The 16,895-nt window shown below is 35.7% G+C and overlaps 1 protein-coding gene across 1 annotated transcript in view; it reads right to left on the bottom strand.

The window, feature by feature from the left end:
• KIF5B (kinesin family member 5B) overlaps positions 1-16,895 on the bottom strand; it is a 47,811-nt gene that overhangs the window by 6,208 nt on the left and 24,708 nt on the right. The window contains exons 12-23 of the mRNA XM_008568042.1: positions 15,469-15,662; positions 12,977-13,045; positions 11,128-11,334; positions 8,918-9,061; positions 4,520-4,708; positions 3,912-4,029; positions 3,256-3,317; positions 3,042-3,151; positions 2,008-2,109; positions 628-688; positions 443-514; positions 162-266 (exon numbers count right to left, since the gene is read on the bottom strand). Of these exons, the coding sequence (XP_008566264.1) occupies positions 162-266; positions 443-514; positions 628-688; positions 2,008-2,109; positions 3,042-3,151; positions 3,256-3,317; positions 3,912-4,029; positions 4,520-4,708; positions 8,918-9,061; positions 11,128-11,334; positions 12,977-13,045; positions 15,469-15,662 (1,433 nt within the window). The remainder of the gene's footprint in view (positions 1-161; positions 267-442; positions 515-627; positions 689-2,007; positions 2,110-3,041; positions 3,152-3,255; positions 3,318-3,911; positions 4,030-4,519; positions 4,709-8,917; positions 9,062-11,127; positions 11,335-12,976; positions 13,046-15,468; positions 15,663-16,895) is intronic.

Below are 16,895 nucleotides of genomic sequence, written 5' to 3'. Positions count from 1 at the left end.
CCCTAAAAGTCACTAGTGAATTCACTATATAATTGCTTGATAAAATAATTGAATAGCTCAAAGTATGAAAATTCCTTAGGACTTTGAAAGATTAAAATACTTGTCATTCCTCAACTTTTGATTCTTATGTTGCAGCTGCCACAAAATATACTCTTTATTACCTGTTTGTGTACTTTAGTGAGTTGTTCAAGATTATTTTCAAGAAAGGAGATTTTCTGCTTTTGAGCAGCACTGCCTCCCGTGTCATCAGAATCAATTTCGGCACTCTGAGAAAAGAAAGGGGATGAATACTTTGAAAAAATTTAAAGATCAAAAAATATCTACGCTTAACTTACACAAAAATGGACATGGCAATATAAAATTATTTCACTAGCACAAATACAAAGAATTACACACAGTAAACACCATTATACAAATACCCACCTCAGTATCATTATATTACCTTTTTAACTCTGGTAGCCAGGTCCTGAACAAAGAGCTTGCGCAGGTTGTGTAAAGTCTGAAGTTCTTTTGCCTTGAATTAAGAACAGCAATATTTTGGAATGCAGACTTCCAATTTATGATAATCAGGGAAGAAAAAACCCACAAAATACTCCCCAATCCTATTTATTTTCATGTTTTTCTTACCACAGTCTCTTCCAAACCCTTCAAGTCTTGTCTTGCTTGTTCTCGTCTGTCTTGCATAACTCTAACAGTGGAAGAATATACATATATGTTTTCAACTTTGATTCCATAAAATTCTAGTTTTACTTAGCACAAGAGTTGAATCAAATTTTTTATCTAAAAAGATCAATTTGTAAATTCAAATAAATAAAAAATGCTTATTTTTAAACAGGTTTACCCATGTTGTGTCTTTCATAAACAATTTTATATGCCTTATGATCTCCTAAATCTATAGTTTATTAGGAAAAAACCCTCCTCATGTAGCAATGAAAGAGATGAAATAAAATGTGGCAGAATTCAAAGAATAAAGAATGGGTCTTATTTGTATTTTAAAATATAGTATATACTGCTATTTATCCAAAATAATACTGATTAACTGGGAATCACAGAGATCATAAATTGTTAAAGACTAAAGTATTTTACATTAGAATTATTTTAAATAAAATTATGGCTGCAATTCAGAACCTTTAAAAATCAATTCTGAAGTGGTCCTGACACAGTGCAAACATCTTAATAACAATTCATTTGCAAATTTGTCTCTCATAAATTAAAGGTATATGAAAAATTATAATCATAAGTTTTCTACCTGCTCAGATTCTAGAAAACTGAGTATTGACTCAGTAAATTAGAAAAAGTAAACACTGAAAACCTCTGTTCAAAAAGGCAAGGCTAAAACATTACAGATGGTTCCTGACTTACAATGGTTAGACTTTACAATGGGTTTATTGGGACGTAATTCCATTGTTAGTTGAGGAGCATCTGGAATTACGATGGTTCAATTTATGATTTTTCAACTTTATGATATTTTTTACTTATGATGGATTTTTTTGGATGTAACCCCATCATAACTTGAAAAGCATCCATCTGTAATGTACTATTTTTACCCAAGATCAAATCTGAAAAAAATTCAGTTTTTGTGATAGATCCTGAAATCTTCTAAATTAATGTTATGTTATAGGTTCATTTTAATGTGGATCTTGAAGTAATATGTTAATAGAGAAACAGCAAGCAGGTTGAAAAACAGGAATCTAAATCTAGACCACCACTGAAATATAAGACCTTGCTTTCACTTAAGTACCAGCATATACTGCAAGTTTTAGATATAACTCAAACGAACTTTTAAGAACAATACTCTTTAGCCCATACAAAGTGAAAAATGTATCCACTGGAAATATCCAAAGATAAAATCTGTAATTCTTGAATTTAGTTTTTATTTTTTTGGCAGCTGGGTGGTATGGAGATCCAAACCCTTGACCATGGAATTATTATACCACACTTTAAAGAACTGAGCTAACCAGCTAACCCTCATTTTTATTTCTAAACATTATTAAAACAATTACTTACGTAAGCTCATGTAGTTTTCTGCTCTTTTCCTGATCTGTAGCTTTCAACTTCTCATGTTCTACTCTTAGACGTTCCTGCTCTAACATCATTTTCTGGTTTTGGCTGACAAAAGTACAAAACACGATATCAACATCATAGTTTTCTGAATGTAATCGTTAAAATTTTTCAAACTCTTAAATTCTATAATCTCATTTTTCAAATACCCAAGGCCAATACGAAATACTCTGTTATCCTACCCCTCTCCATAGGGGGAGAACGTGAGGGGACCAAGCTACTTTCAACCATACAATATTTTTCATATTTTGGTTTGAAATCATGATAATCTTTATCCCTAACTTCCATTAGATATTAATAATAAGATCCATGTTCCAAGTTTCATCATTTTATTTTGTTTGGTTACTTTCTTCTGATTCTTATTCAAAGCATGGAAGAGTTCCAATTTGTATAAATTCTATGTATGTGCACATGGTTATGGAAGTAGGAAAATGACTTCTAGATAAACTAAGATGATAACTTCTATTTACAAAAAACCAAAAAACACACTTTGACATTTTTTTTGGCAGCTGGCCAGTACAGGGATCCTAACCCTTGACTTTGATGTTAGAACACCACGCTCTAACCAACTGAGCTAACTGGCCAGCCTAAAAAACACACTTTAAAACCCCACAATTCCCAATAAAGCTTTTTGGTCAGTTAGGAATTTTTTCAAAAAAGGAAGCTAAATAAATGATTTGGAGGAGACTGTGATATCTATTTGCAATAATGAGTTTAATTTTTTTTTTTTTTTTTTTTTTCTTTTTACTCAATATTTAGGTCAAGAAACCTAAAAAAATTTCTCAAGAATTTGACCTTAAACTTAGGAGTTTTACTCATAAGGGAGAGAATTCTTTAAGTCAAAAATTATACTTCCAATGAAAACTGCAGGTTTCTAATAAGAACATAGTGTCTGCCAGTAACCTATTATTTCCTCCTGTCTAAACAGTCAATTTTTCTGAGTAAGTTTCTAATATCTAACAGAAAAGTATAATACTTACTCTTGAAGATCAGTAATAAGTTTTTCTTTTGCCTCAACTTCATCTCTCAAACTACTGATCTGTTTTTGATGAGTTTCTCTGTGGCTTTGGATCTGTTGTTCAACAGCTTGCTAAAAATTTTTTTGCGGGGAGGAGGGAGATGTTACAATCAGACTAATCAAAATTAATAATGATGGATTAAAGCCAGTAGAATCCAATGTAACATTAAACTTGCCTTAACTTCATTTGCAGTCTGAACCTTATTTAAGTGCTCCTTTTCCATTTCATGGACTTTCTCTGTTTGGGTAGAGAGAAAAGAAAACAGCAAAATAAGTCATAAGGTTCTTTATATAAACCAAGTAGCAAATGGGTTTTATGAGAAGAATGTTCCTTAGCAGTATTCGACTTTAAATTACAGAAATGACACAAAGTAAATGACATGTTGACTCGTACATTTAGTTATATCCAACCTTAATGACATGTTGACTAGTACACTTAAGTTATATCTGTGGTGCTGATATTATAGATTCTTTCATTTTCTTTGCCTAATCCCAGAAAAGATGGGTTAAGGGCATGGTTGGGAAATGAAATAGCTTCTAAGTCCCTTATGTTAAGATTTATACACACATGCATGCACACACACACACACATGCACACACACACGAAACTTCAGAACTTTGTGGGAAATTCCCAGATTGACCATTTCCACATTCAAACACAATTTTTAAAAATATCTCTCAAAGCCACATTAAAATGTATGATTTGTTTACAATTCCAAGTTATCCATATTCCTACTATTCTCTATCAGTGTGAATTTAGGTTTACTACAATTACACTAAAGTAAGAAAGAATTAATATAGATATAACTCATAAATAATTGGAAGCTAATACCTTGTGCTCGAAGCTGGACTAGTTCTTCACTGAGGGAATCAACAGATTCCTCCAGCTGTCTTTTCTTTTGCTCCACATTTTGAAGGTATTCAGTCAGTGACTTGATTTTAGCTTCATGCTTTTGGAAAAAATATAATGACTGAGGTGGAAGAAATATCTCACACGCACATTTTAAGAAAATTTAAAAGCAAGTAAGTTTCATCAATATCTAAATATATGATAAACTTGAAATATTTAAACTTCAAATGTTCAGGGACCAGATTTTAAATGTTTAAAAAGTAAATAGTCGTCTGTATAGTTTATATCACTCACAAACTAAGCCACTGAAGGCTGAAATATGAGAAAATATTTTTTTGAGATAATATTCTTATAGTAATCTCCATCTTCACCCCTCCTTCCCTCCTTGTATAATTCCTATGTTGGTGAAATATAACCCAGTTAAGTCATTCGTTTCTATACTGTAGCTAGATTAGGAAAAGCAATTGACTAAATGGACCTTTTTGTTACTCAAAATAACCTGTAGAGGCTCATGACTCTGGAAACTTTTATAAGAAATAAAATTTATATGTGGCTGTTCATAAACAAAGAAACTATTCTGTTGCACATACTTGAGAGATACGAAGCTGGCATGCTGCTAACTCCTTTTCATTTTCTTCCATTTTTTTGTTGCTCTCAGTTTGTGTGCTTTCTAACTGTTTGCAGCGTTTCACCATTGTTTTTACTTCTGACTTCATTTTGCTAATGTAGAGCCTTGCAACAGTGAACTCTTCATCTATCATGCCTGTTCCCTCAGGTTGCTGTGAGAAAAAAAGTAAAATAAAAAATGAAAGTCACAGATGTTTGGTTCAATTAGACCTTAAAATCTTATAACAAAATAAAACATATTTTAGTATCATTCTACAATTCATAGTCTGGAATTTATTTTTTCTTTTATTACTGTTTTCAATAAAGGGTATACAGAGCTTACTTTTTTCCTTCTCTACTTTTTAAAATTTAAAATATTGTTAATACATGCCTACAGGGGGAAAAAAATAGATGTAAACTGAAAAAAAAAACAAAAGCAAGCTGATGAATTCTGCCACTTTCAATTTTCAGATTTCCTCTCCACAGGATGTCTTCAGTAAATTCATAGTTAATCATGTGCAAATTCAATTTAAAACTTAACAAGAGGATGTTTGGGTGGCAGAGAAAGGATAACTTTTAAGCTCAACAAGGAGGAACTGTTGTCACTATACATTATTTAACTTTCATGGGTTTCATTAGAAAAATCCTGTATAATATTTAGTGTAAAAATTAGTGGAGCTTGAGGAAAAAAACCAAAACTTTGTGTTTGCAAATGATGTAATTGCTTAAAAAAAGAAAAAACTTCCTGGAAATAACAAGCCATTATAGTAAGGGTGTAGGATACAAGGTTAATAAACAAAAGTCAATCACTTCCTATATACCAACAATGAACAATTGTAATCTGAAATTAAAAACACAGTGTTACTTATATTAACACAAAAAGGAAGTTAGGGAGAGAAGGAGGAAGGAAAGAGACTCAGGTATAAATCTAACATGGGATGTACAAGATCTATAAGAGGAGACTCCAAAACACTGATGAAAGAATGTAAAATTACAGCAAGCTATTTTGCAAACATCAACAGACTGATTCTAAAGTTTATACGAAGAATCTAAAGACAATGAATAGCCAACACAATACTTAAGAACAACAAAGTTGGAGGACTGACCCTACACAACTTTAAGACTTACTATAAAACTACAATAATCAAGATAGTATAGCATTGGCAAAATAATAGACAAATAGGTCAATGGAATATTCTATTCTTGAGAACCCAGGAAGACACCACATAAATGGAGTCAATTGATCTCTGACAAAGGGGCAAAGGCAATTCTATGGAGAAAGGATAGTCTTTTCAACAAATAATGCTGTAACAACTGGACGTCCACATGCACAACAATGAATTTTAACATAGATCTTACACTTTTCAGAAATATTAATTCCAAATGGATCACAGACCTAATGTAAATGCAAACTAAAAACTTTTAGAAGATAACATAGGAAATCTAGTTGACCTTGGCTTTGGTGATTTTTTTTTTTTTTTTTTTTTTTTTTAAAGATGACCGGTAAGGGGATCTTAACCCTTGACTTGGTGTTGTCAGCACCACGCTCAGCCAGTGAGCAAACCGGCCATCCCTACATGGGATCCGAACCGGGGCCTTGGTGTTATCAGCACTGCACTCTACTGAGTGAGCCACGGGCCGGCCCCAAAATTCTCACCTTGGGTTCTATAGCTGGGTTATTGGGCAGGGCCACCTTTCTGTATCAGATTGTTATTTTTTTTTTTCCTTTTTGTCTTTTTTCATGACCAGTAACGGGATCGCAACCCTTGGTGTCGCGCCCGCACCGCGCTCAGCCAGTGAGCGGACCGGTCTCTATACGGGATCCGAACCCTCGGCGGGAGCGCCACCGCACTCCCAAGCGCCGCACTCTACCGGTGATGAATTTTTAAATACAATAACAAAACACAATCCATTAAAGAAAAAATTCATAAGTTGGACTTCGTTAAAATTAAAAGCTTCTGTTTTACAAAGGACACTGTTAAGGGCTGGCTGGTTAGCTCAGCTGGTTAGAGTACAGCCTTGTAACACCAAGGTCAAGTGTATGGATCTCCACACTGGCCAGCCTCCAAAACAAAACAAAAAAACAAACAAACAAAAGACACTGTTAAGAAAATGGAAAGAAATATTGCAAAAAACTATCTGATAAAGGAGCTGCATCCAAAATATACAAAGAACTCTTAAAACTCAACAATAAGAAAACAACCCAATTGCAAATTAAAACGTGAGATAACACTACACATTAGTAGAATGGCTAAAATCCAAAAGACTAACGATACCAAATGTGGATGAGGATGTGGAGCAACAGAACTCTAATTCACTGCTGGTAAGAATGCAAAACGGTACAGTCACTTTCAGAGATAGCTTGTGAGTTTCTCACAAAGCTAACACAGTCTTAACATAAAACCTAGCAATTACACTTCTAGGTATTTTTACCCAACTGAATTGAAAACTTATGTCCACAGAAAAATTTGCACGTTAGAGCAGCATTATTCATAATCGCCAAAACCCGGAAATAACAAAGTAGGTGAATGGTGAAAATGAGCTTTCAAGCCACGAAAAGACATTGCAGAACTTTAAATGCATATTGTTAATTAAGTGAAAGAAGCAGTGTGAAACGGCATATGATTCCAAATATATAACATTTTGGAAATGGCAAAACTTATAGAGATAGTAAAAACATCAGCAGTTTCCAGGGGTTCCGGGGGTAGAGATGAATAGGTAAAGTACAAAGGATTTGTTAGTATGGTAAGACTATTCTATACGATACTGTAATGGTGGGTTTATAATATTATGCATTTGTTAAAATCCAGACAACTGGAAAACACAAAGAGTGAACCCTAATGTTTAAAAAAAAAAAAAAGGGTGAAGCCAATAATGATAACAGAAAAAGAATTGTGTGTAAATGATGAAAATACTGAGGATTCTTCGTGTTTTTAAAGTGAAGCTCATAATAACAGGAAAAGAATTACGTATAAATGACAAACATACTCAGTTTTCAAGTACCTATTTGCAAGGCTCATTACTTTCAAAATGCTATAATAGTATAGTGAAAAAAACAGTCTAGGAGTCAGGGAACTTGTATTCTAAACATTAAGCCATTTCCACTCTATTTTGTATCTTTACCACCTTTCCACTTAAATAGATTATTTGAACTTGAAATGGAAGATTTTTCTAAAAAGAAGCTGTGACTCTACAAAGCAAAATCTGAACGCCACCTTTCTAGTGTTCAGTGATATGAAGTAAACCTACTTTTCTATCCCAGATGATTCCCTCTTAACTCTACAATTCACATTGCTTCACTGTAAACAGGATAGAGCAGAAATGTTCAGAATAATGGTGAAGACTGCAAGTCAAGTCTGATAATTTAGCAAGAACACTTTTCCTTTGCTTCAATGAGGTGAATCAACATAAAGGAATAACATGATAAGAAGAGAAAGGTCACAGAACCCTTGCCTCCATCAATAAATGGAAATTTAAACAATACAATGGATAGAAGGAATGTGTGCTCTCTATTGAAAACTTTTATTTCATTTCCAACTCTTGTTAAACTGGGCTCCTTAGAAGGCTCTAACTATAAATCCAAATATAAGTTTGTTCTCTCTGTTACTGTAATTAGGCTTTAATCAAAAAGGTAAAGTCCAGGGCTGACTGGTTAACTAAACTGGTTAAAGCATAGTATGAGTTCAGATCCAGTACCAGCCAGCCACCAAAACAACAGCAACAACAACAAAAATTGGTAAAGTCCAAACAAATAGCTACTGCAACTTACAAATCTTTCATGTTATATGCATGTTTTTGCAGTTAAGTTTGTTTTGGTCTAAGTTTTTAAATCTACCAGGTCACTAAAATTTTTTGCCATGTGCCTAATGCTGACACATCCTTAAAAAGATTATTAGAAAAAAGACATAGAAAAAATAAGTGTGGCAAAATTTTGATAACCGATAATTCTGTAGTTCACTGTAGTATTCTCCACAGTACTATATGTTTGAAATTTTTCATACTAAGATTAAAAAAAAAAAAGAAAGAAAGAAAATTAAGCAGTGCTCATCTTTTACCTTTATTTAAACATTTAAAGCAAGCACAGGCCAATTCATTTATGAATTTATTCCCTGAACTAATTTTCTAAGTGTAAAATCTTTACATTGTAGAAAAAAGAACTAAACATGGGGTCCAATAAATGCTACTTACTGAATATATCTATCTGGGTGTCCCTTATTCTCTCCCTTTCCTCATCTGTTTAAACGGAGTTAATACCAACTATCACACATGGCTGTTGTGAGGACAGGATAATGGGTATGAAAAGAACTTTGTAAAAAAATTGTAAACAAAAAGTACAAGTTGTAAACTGATAACTATACTTAATATTTAGTTACTGTATTTACCTTTACATCATTATTTCCCACAGCAATTCCTATTTCTGCAAGGTCTTTTAGTAAAGATGCCATCATCTCAGCTGCTCGTTTTTTCTGGTGGTTGGTCATCTCCTTCAGTTTCTGAAGCTCAGCATCTATACTTGCTAAAGTTGCCTAATAGAACCAAAAGCAGAAAGTACAGTTAAATCTATTAAAGGGAAACTCAACTCAATATTCACAGGTATTTCAAGTTTTCCACCCAGCTCTTACAAAAACATGTATTTTCTGCTTCCATTTTCTTGAACTATCTACTAAGTTCTGGGTTAGCTTCCAGCTCAAACTTCCATCAAAAAGCAGGTAGTTTGTATTATTTCATTAAGTTTTTGAGATTGGATAATGTTTTCTGCCTAGAAATGGGAAACTTCAAAATTAACTAGATTTGATTATCATTTATTACTATATTATAGCCTAACTTTGGAAATTGACTCTGAGCAAATTAATGTGAGAAAGGAACTAACAGTTTTCTAGATCCACTTGATGATAATTATTACTACTTTTAATATAAGCAATTATGAAAGAACTAGTGATTAATATTCTGAGTTTAATTATAATATTTATAAGTTTAAAATAATAGCTAGTTTACCAGCTACAAAGTCACCAAATTTTGAAAAGTCCAACCCAATCTGGCCCACTTATTACTTTACTTTTTATTTCTGCTGGCTGGTAGAGGGATCAGTCCCCCAGACCTTGGTGTTACCAGCACCACACTCTAACCAACTGAGCTAACCAGCCAGCTTTGGCCCACTTTAAAACTATTCATTAATCACAGATCAGATATTGCATTTCAGTGCTACTTATGATTTATAGTCAACATCTTTTACTAAAGATGCCATCATTTCAACTGCTTGTTTCTTCTGGTGACTGGTCATTTAATTAAGTTTCTAAATATCAGAAGAGTGTATGTTCATCCAGTTTAATCTTCAATATGATCTCGGTTATCTTGCAAGCCTCAATGTAGCATGCTTCTACCATAAATGTTTAAATTACCAGACATTTTCTCTAACTGAACAGCAATACTGTTTAAGTATATAAAAAGACACTAAGCACTAGGGGTTTCTAATTCTTATTACTAGTGCTGATAGATATAAGTTCCACAACTGGAACACAAATACAATCTTAAAGACTGAAATCAAAGACCAAGAAACAACTTATAGAGTTTTAAGAAACTCCTATTATTCTGAACAGCAATTAGGTTTGCTAATAATGCAACTCAGTAAGAAATATAATGGCACCTTGGAGATCCATGGTATATTAAATTTTAACTTTAAGCTAACTGTAACTTTGGAGATTAAAAAGGGAAAATGAACAATTAAAATCATCAGGGGCAAGAAACTTTTTTTTTTTTTGGCAGCTGGTTAGTACAGGGATAGAACCCTGGACCCTGGTGTTATCTGCACCACGCTCTACCCAACTGAGCTAATTGGCCAGCCCAGGAAACCATGTAAAAGTGTTGATTGCTTTCCTTTAGTCAAGTGAATACAGACAGGGAAATAAGTGGTGGGCACTGATCCTGAATGCAACTCTACATGCTGATTTCTAATAAGCTGGCATTAACAAATCCAGAAGAAGACAAGTCACCCATGGTGATGTTGAAACAATCACAGCTATAATATTATTGGCATCACTATTGGAGGTTGTCCTCTAACAATAATAACAAGTAAAAATCCCCATCTATTGGGGAACTACAAGGAAGATCCTACTACACTGTGCTAAGGCAGGCACTGTTCCAGGTGGTGGGAATGTAACAGTGAACAAAATATAAATTATATGAAGTTATATATCCATACAACTACAGTACTCCAAATAATTCGCTTACCTGATTAAAAAGCAATTTCTTTATTTTTATGTGCATACTTCTTAATTTGTAGTTTTAACAATCACCTAATAGCTTTACTGAGCAACCAGAAGTTAACTTTTAATTTTTTTTCCCCTTTAACATTAGGAATAGCCAACATATTTTAAAATACCATTTAAATTACATATAAATAGACCTTTAGGAACTAAAAAGATAACTCTCTTCCTCTACCTCTAAGACTTCATATATAGGAGGAATTGAAGTTGAGACCAGAGTCCCTTGAGAATTAATGCTATTAATCCTGATCTTACATAGAAATAAGTTAAAGTAATTTTCAATTAAGAATATCTGTACTAAAGAAGTAAGAAAGCAAAACTATATCTACCGATTTCTGATTTAGTTCATCACTAAGCAATTCATATTCCTTAGTTTTGTCTTCAACTTCCTGAGACTTCTGATCGTAATTGACAGCAAGTTCCTCTAAGGCCTGTAAAACTTCTTTTACTTCTTCTTTAGAGGCATCATTTTCTGCTTGAAGGCGATTCAGCTCAGCTTGCATATTGTCTTGATCTCTTCTGGTAGATGCAAGAAGCTATAGGAAAAGAAGATATGTATTTTCATCAAAAGTATACAGGTTTTTTAAAGAAATCTATTTACTTCATTTGGTAAACACAAAGGACATGAAATGTGGATACTACACTAAATGTGGCAACACTTATTTGTTCAACAGATTTGCTGAATGTCTACTATGTGCAGGCACTGTGCTAGATACTGAGGGAACCAGGAATGAAGCCAAAAGACTTTGCCTTTGAGGAACAAAGTAGAAGAGAAGACAGGTATGTAAATAAGTGAAATGTAGGAGCCAAAGGAGAGGGACAGGACAGATAAAATGCTTGGTGGTATAGGAAAGGAGGACATTTCTGGAGGCTATTCACGAAGAAGTTGGCTAGGATAGGTAAATTTTAGTCTTGTGTGAATTAATGAAATGGAAGAAAAAGGCATTCTAGGCCCATGAAGAGTGTGCATAGAAACAAAAAATTAGATGTTTAGAAGAGTTGCTTAAAAGTTTAGATTAGCTTTGGCAAAAAGGAATGGCACTGTGCTATGCCTCAGAAAAATTTGGTATTAGCATATAAAATTTGAATGGGAGGGAAGCCAAGAGACTAATTAGGGGAATACTGCAATCACCCAGGTCAGTGGCTTTTTGGGAGGGACATTTAGAAATGTGTGAGAGTATTAATAATGGGGCAGAATGCTAATGGCATTTAGGAATAGGGGCCAGGGATGTAAATGTCCTATAATACACAGGACAGAACAACATAAAGAATTATTCAACCCTAAATGTCAATAGTGCCCCTTTGAGAAACAATGCTATAGTTGAAATACTTAAAAAGATGATCTGACCAGGATTAACTTCACTGATGATGGATATCTCTTTCTTACTGAAGCTGTACAGTCTATGTCTTCTCTTCCTCCCTCCCCCAAACCAAGAAAACCTTAAACGAAGGACTGTTTTTCAAGATGAAATGAGGGTCCGAACTAGGTAACAGAAGGCAAGGGAAAAGTGAAAGAACTAAGATGAAAGTAAAGACGGCAGATACGAACAGACTGGATGTGGGTAGACATGGTGAAGGAATAAAAAATGATTTTATTCATGTCACATTTTCATTCCCACAAAACAAGTCATACTCAAAATTAGACAATTATTAAAAACAATTCAAAACCAGTATTTTTTTTTCTTTAGACCTGTATCTTATGTTTAGGTGAATAAATAAATATATATTTCTTCCCTCATGTTTGTGTGTACTTTTCACTGGCAGAGGTTACTCCAGCCCACTACTGTCTTCCCCACAGATCAATAAGAAATGTTTAGGAGAGAATAAGGTGATAAATGGCATTGTACTTCAAAGCAAGTAAAAAAGAAGATAGTTAAAAGCCATGTAGATGTATGCTAAGGAACAAATATTTTTTAAAAGTTTCCTCTCCCCTCCAGGTTAGAGAGAACTCAAACTTAAAAACAAAAACGCCATAAGAGGAAGTCAATTTTTGCTTCAATTTTTATGATGTATCAGTCTTGCAGGATATTCACAATGCAGCATGAATATATTAAAAAAAATTAAAAATATAAACTTTAGTATATTCTGAGCTCTGTAGATTCCTTCATTTTTACGTTTAAATGACATCGATAAACTATAAAGCTTTTCTGGAAGCAATATGAAAGGTATTCAACTCACCTCTTCCTGATCCAACATCTGTGTCTTCAGTTTCTCTACCAGTTGGCTCTGTTGGTTAATTTCTTCATCCTAGAATTTTTAAAGTACCTAGTTAACAAAGTAGCTCATAACCTGGTTCTGTCTCCCAATACAAATTGTAAGATTATTACTTCCCCCCAAATATTTCAAAACCATTTCTCCAAGTGCAACAAAGCTTAATCTCTTAAGAAAATTTTGAGATTTTAGAATCAAGATGGCAGAATAGATGGTCCCCAGCATCACTCTCTCCCACAATCAACCAACTTACAACTATTAAAAGCAATGAATGCCAAGCTGGAGCCACTAAAGCGCAAGGGAAGAGGAGGAGAGATCAATTGAGTTCATGAAGGCAGGAGAAGTCATGATGAGAGAAGGAAAGAACCACTCTGACCGTTTCAAGCCCTGACCACTTCAAGGCTGGCCCTGGTGAGCACACGGAGCAAGAGCTGGCAAATGCCACTGGTGTGCCTTTCGTATGAAGTTGCTTGGAGGCTACAGGGGAGAGAGGAGGGCCTTGATGGCTCCCCAGGCCAGTAAGACCACTAACAGGGTTCCTGTGGACCAACATAGGAACAAGGGGCCATAGACAACTGATATAAGGAGCCTCTCACAGGATGGTGAGTCATTGCAAGGGAATGGCACACAACATGTCCCACAGGAAGTGTTTGGAGTTTGGGGGTGGCTGGGGGAGACAGGCCCACCGAGGGAACACTGGGGCACAGCATGGACAGCTGATCTGTCCTCCAGTCAGCACAGGCCCACACAGTGGGGACTGGTCAGGAGCACAGAACTGCAAGGGGTGCAGTTTGCTGAAAAGACTCAGGCCTAGACAGTTTCCACAAAACCCAGGTATATTGGTCCTCGCAAGACCTGGAAGTGCTTACAAGGTCAACAATTAAAACCTGAGCTGCACAAAAAGCCTTCCCCAGGGAACAAGAAGCAAAGCAGCAATTTAGCTCAACCACAGGGCTCAAGTGCTGGTTCCCACAGGAAATTCCCCCATTTCAGAAGTAAGCAAAGGACAACAAATTAGTTCCAGTGCAGAGTTTAAGTGGTGGGGGCAGTTAATAATCCACCACAGAACTGAAAGAAAATACAAAACACCCATAGATCATAGATGGTAAAGGTCTAACACCACCAAAGAACACCTACAAAAGCTAGAAGGACTAGAAATCCCCCAGGCTCCCAAGCTGGGATGGAAGGAGGGCCAAGGGCCTCAGCCACACCCTGCACCCCCCACATCCACATCCAGCCCAGCAACAACCACCAAGCCACCATTAGAAGTACCCTGGGCTCCCGAGCCTGGGCAGTGGGGGGGCCAGGGACCTCAGCTACACCCCCCCGCCCCCACCAACATCCACATCGAGCCCAGTGTCGACACAGAGCTACTGCTGGAAGCATCAAGGGCTCCCCTGACAGAATGAAGGGAGTGCCATGGGCCTCGACCATGCCCCCGCTTCTTTCTCCTCCCACCCTATGCCCCTCCCCTTTCCCTTTCACCCCCAATTGTTCCACATCTTAGAATGTAAAAAATAATAAATTTAAAAAAATAAATAAAAAAGAAATATTGAAACAGGAATTTCTTTCAATTATCAATAATTATATTTATCATGCAACAAGAATAAAGGCTTATGTTTATGACAGCCATTCATCAATAATTTAAAGGCTAAAAAATAAGATATTTAAAGCTATTATTAAATCTGCTATCTCTGCTTAAAATACAAAAATACCAACTTAGAAAAATTTTCTTCTATTCTCCGCACCGCTCTTATACTTGTTCAGAATTTGTTATTTTTCACACTACTGACATTACTGACATAAGCAAAGCAGGAAGATACTATTTCCACTTTATTCTGTTCCCTTTAATTACTTGCATCATCTTTTTTATTAGGGTCCTGAGGTCCCCGTTCTAAAAGGTCATTTTATTAACGCTCTCCAATAACCCAATGCCAAATTTTCTTTAGAAAGTTCTTTTTGCTTAAAAAAAGGAGTTGGGGGCTGGAAGAGACATGTCCACATACATAGTTATCACACAAAAACTGAAACTGTGATTTTATAGTTTCTGCTAATACAATGATTTTTAAAAGGTAAACAGAAATCAAAGATGATGTATGTGGGGCCGGCCCGGTGGCGCACTGCTACAGTGCGCCGCTTGGGAAGTGCGGCGGCGCCCCCACCGAGGGTTTGGATCCCACATACTGACCGGCCGCTCACTGGCTGAGCGAGGAGCGGGGGCAACACGGAGGGTTGCGATCCCGTTGCCGGTCCCGGTCCGGTACGGGCGCGACACTGAGGGTTGCGATCCGTTGCCGGTCACGAAAAAAGACAAAAAGACAAAAAAAAAAAAAAAAAAAAGATGATGTATGTATATGGATCATAAGGACTCATAATACTGAAATTAGAAAAATTAGAAAATAAAAATATCTGCTAATAATATTCTAAAACAAAACAGATCTAAAACAAACAATACCTACCTTGTCATCAAGTTGTTTGTATAATTTAGCAATTTCTTCTTCACACTTTCTTCTTTCAGCATCAGTAAAATTTCCAGTAACTCCAATTGTGGCTGCTGGTTTATCATTGGTAATAGTAATATCCTTATCCACTGTGAAAGCTTCCAAGTTGGCTTTCTCTTTGTCAAACTGTTCATCAATAGGCACTGTCTCCCCTAAAATAAGACAATAGAATGGTTAATAAAAATCTACATGTTTAAAACTAATTTCAATTTTATTCAATTTCATGTTTTTCTCCTCTGTGTCTTTTCAAATAACCTGTCTTCAAGTTCAGATTCTTTATTCTGCTTGATCAATTCTGCTGCTGATGCTCTATACTTCATTTTTCATTTCATCCACTGAATTTTTCAGCTCCAGGATCTCTGCTTGATTTTTTTAAATTATGGAGTAATGGATAAAATTTTAAATCTGTTAAATTTATTGTTCTGATCACATTGTTTTCCTCATTTCATTGAACTGTTTCTCTGTTTTTTCTTCAAGTTCGCTGAGCTTCCTTAGATCCATTAGCTTGAATTCTTTATCAGTCTGTTTGTACACCTCCATTTCCTTCAGATCAGTCACTAGCACTTCCTCCTTTTGCTCATGTCATGTTGCCCTGATTTTAACTGATCCTTGTGGCTATGCCTTGATGTCTGCAAATCTGAAGAACTAAGAACTTATTCCAGTCTTTGCAAACTGGCTTTGTATGGGAAAGCCTTCAACAATGAGCCCATCCAGAGATTGTGGGCAGGCTGTCTGGCAGGGTTCCAAAGCTTGGGGCCACTGAAATCAGAGATCAAGTACACCTTGTAGGCCTGAAGCCTGGGGCTACAGGGTCCTACCTGGCACCAAGATGAGTGTGAAAACACTGCGGGTACAGGCCTTGGGTGGGGGCCTGCCCAGTACTGGTGTGTACTGTGGCAGGCCCAGTGTTGAGGTCCAAGGCAAAAGTTCTGTACTCATTTCCGCCCTTCCCCCAGTAGATGACCTCTCTCTCTATGAGCTTTGCTGCATGGGATTGAAGGAGGAGTGATGCGGAAAATGTAAAATTGTTCTTCCTACCCTCTTCTTTTCTTATCATTGTGCTACAGCCAGTCATTGTGATCTCTCACCTTGTTTCCTTAGCTCTTGTGAAGGTATTTTTGTGCATGAATAGTTGTTCAAATTGATGTTTCTGCAGGGGGCAATCACTGCAGAGTCCTTTCTGCCTTATTCAATTTTAGCAGCTCTTACCAACTTTCCTATCTGCTCAATCCCTGGGATTTGAATAGTTGGAATTACCTTTCACCATCCTCCATTCTTCTACATCTTGTCATTTTATTGCTTCCACCCTAGTCACCTTGCCACCTTGTGACTTCCTAACTGGTCTCTGTAACTTATTATTTCTGTAAGATCAATATTTAATATAA

The sequence above is a fragment of the Galeopterus variegatus genome, unplaced genomic scaffold (assembly GCF_000696425.1).
Source record: "Galeopterus variegatus unplaced genomic scaffold, G_variegatus-3.0.2 Scaffold369, whole genome shotgun sequence".
NCBI lineage: Eukaryota > Metazoa > Chordata > Mammalia > Dermoptera > Cynocephalidae > Galeopterus > Galeopterus variegatus.
The sequence above is the reverse complement of the archived record's forward strand: the minus strand, read 5'-3'. Positions and strand labels throughout refer to the sequence as shown.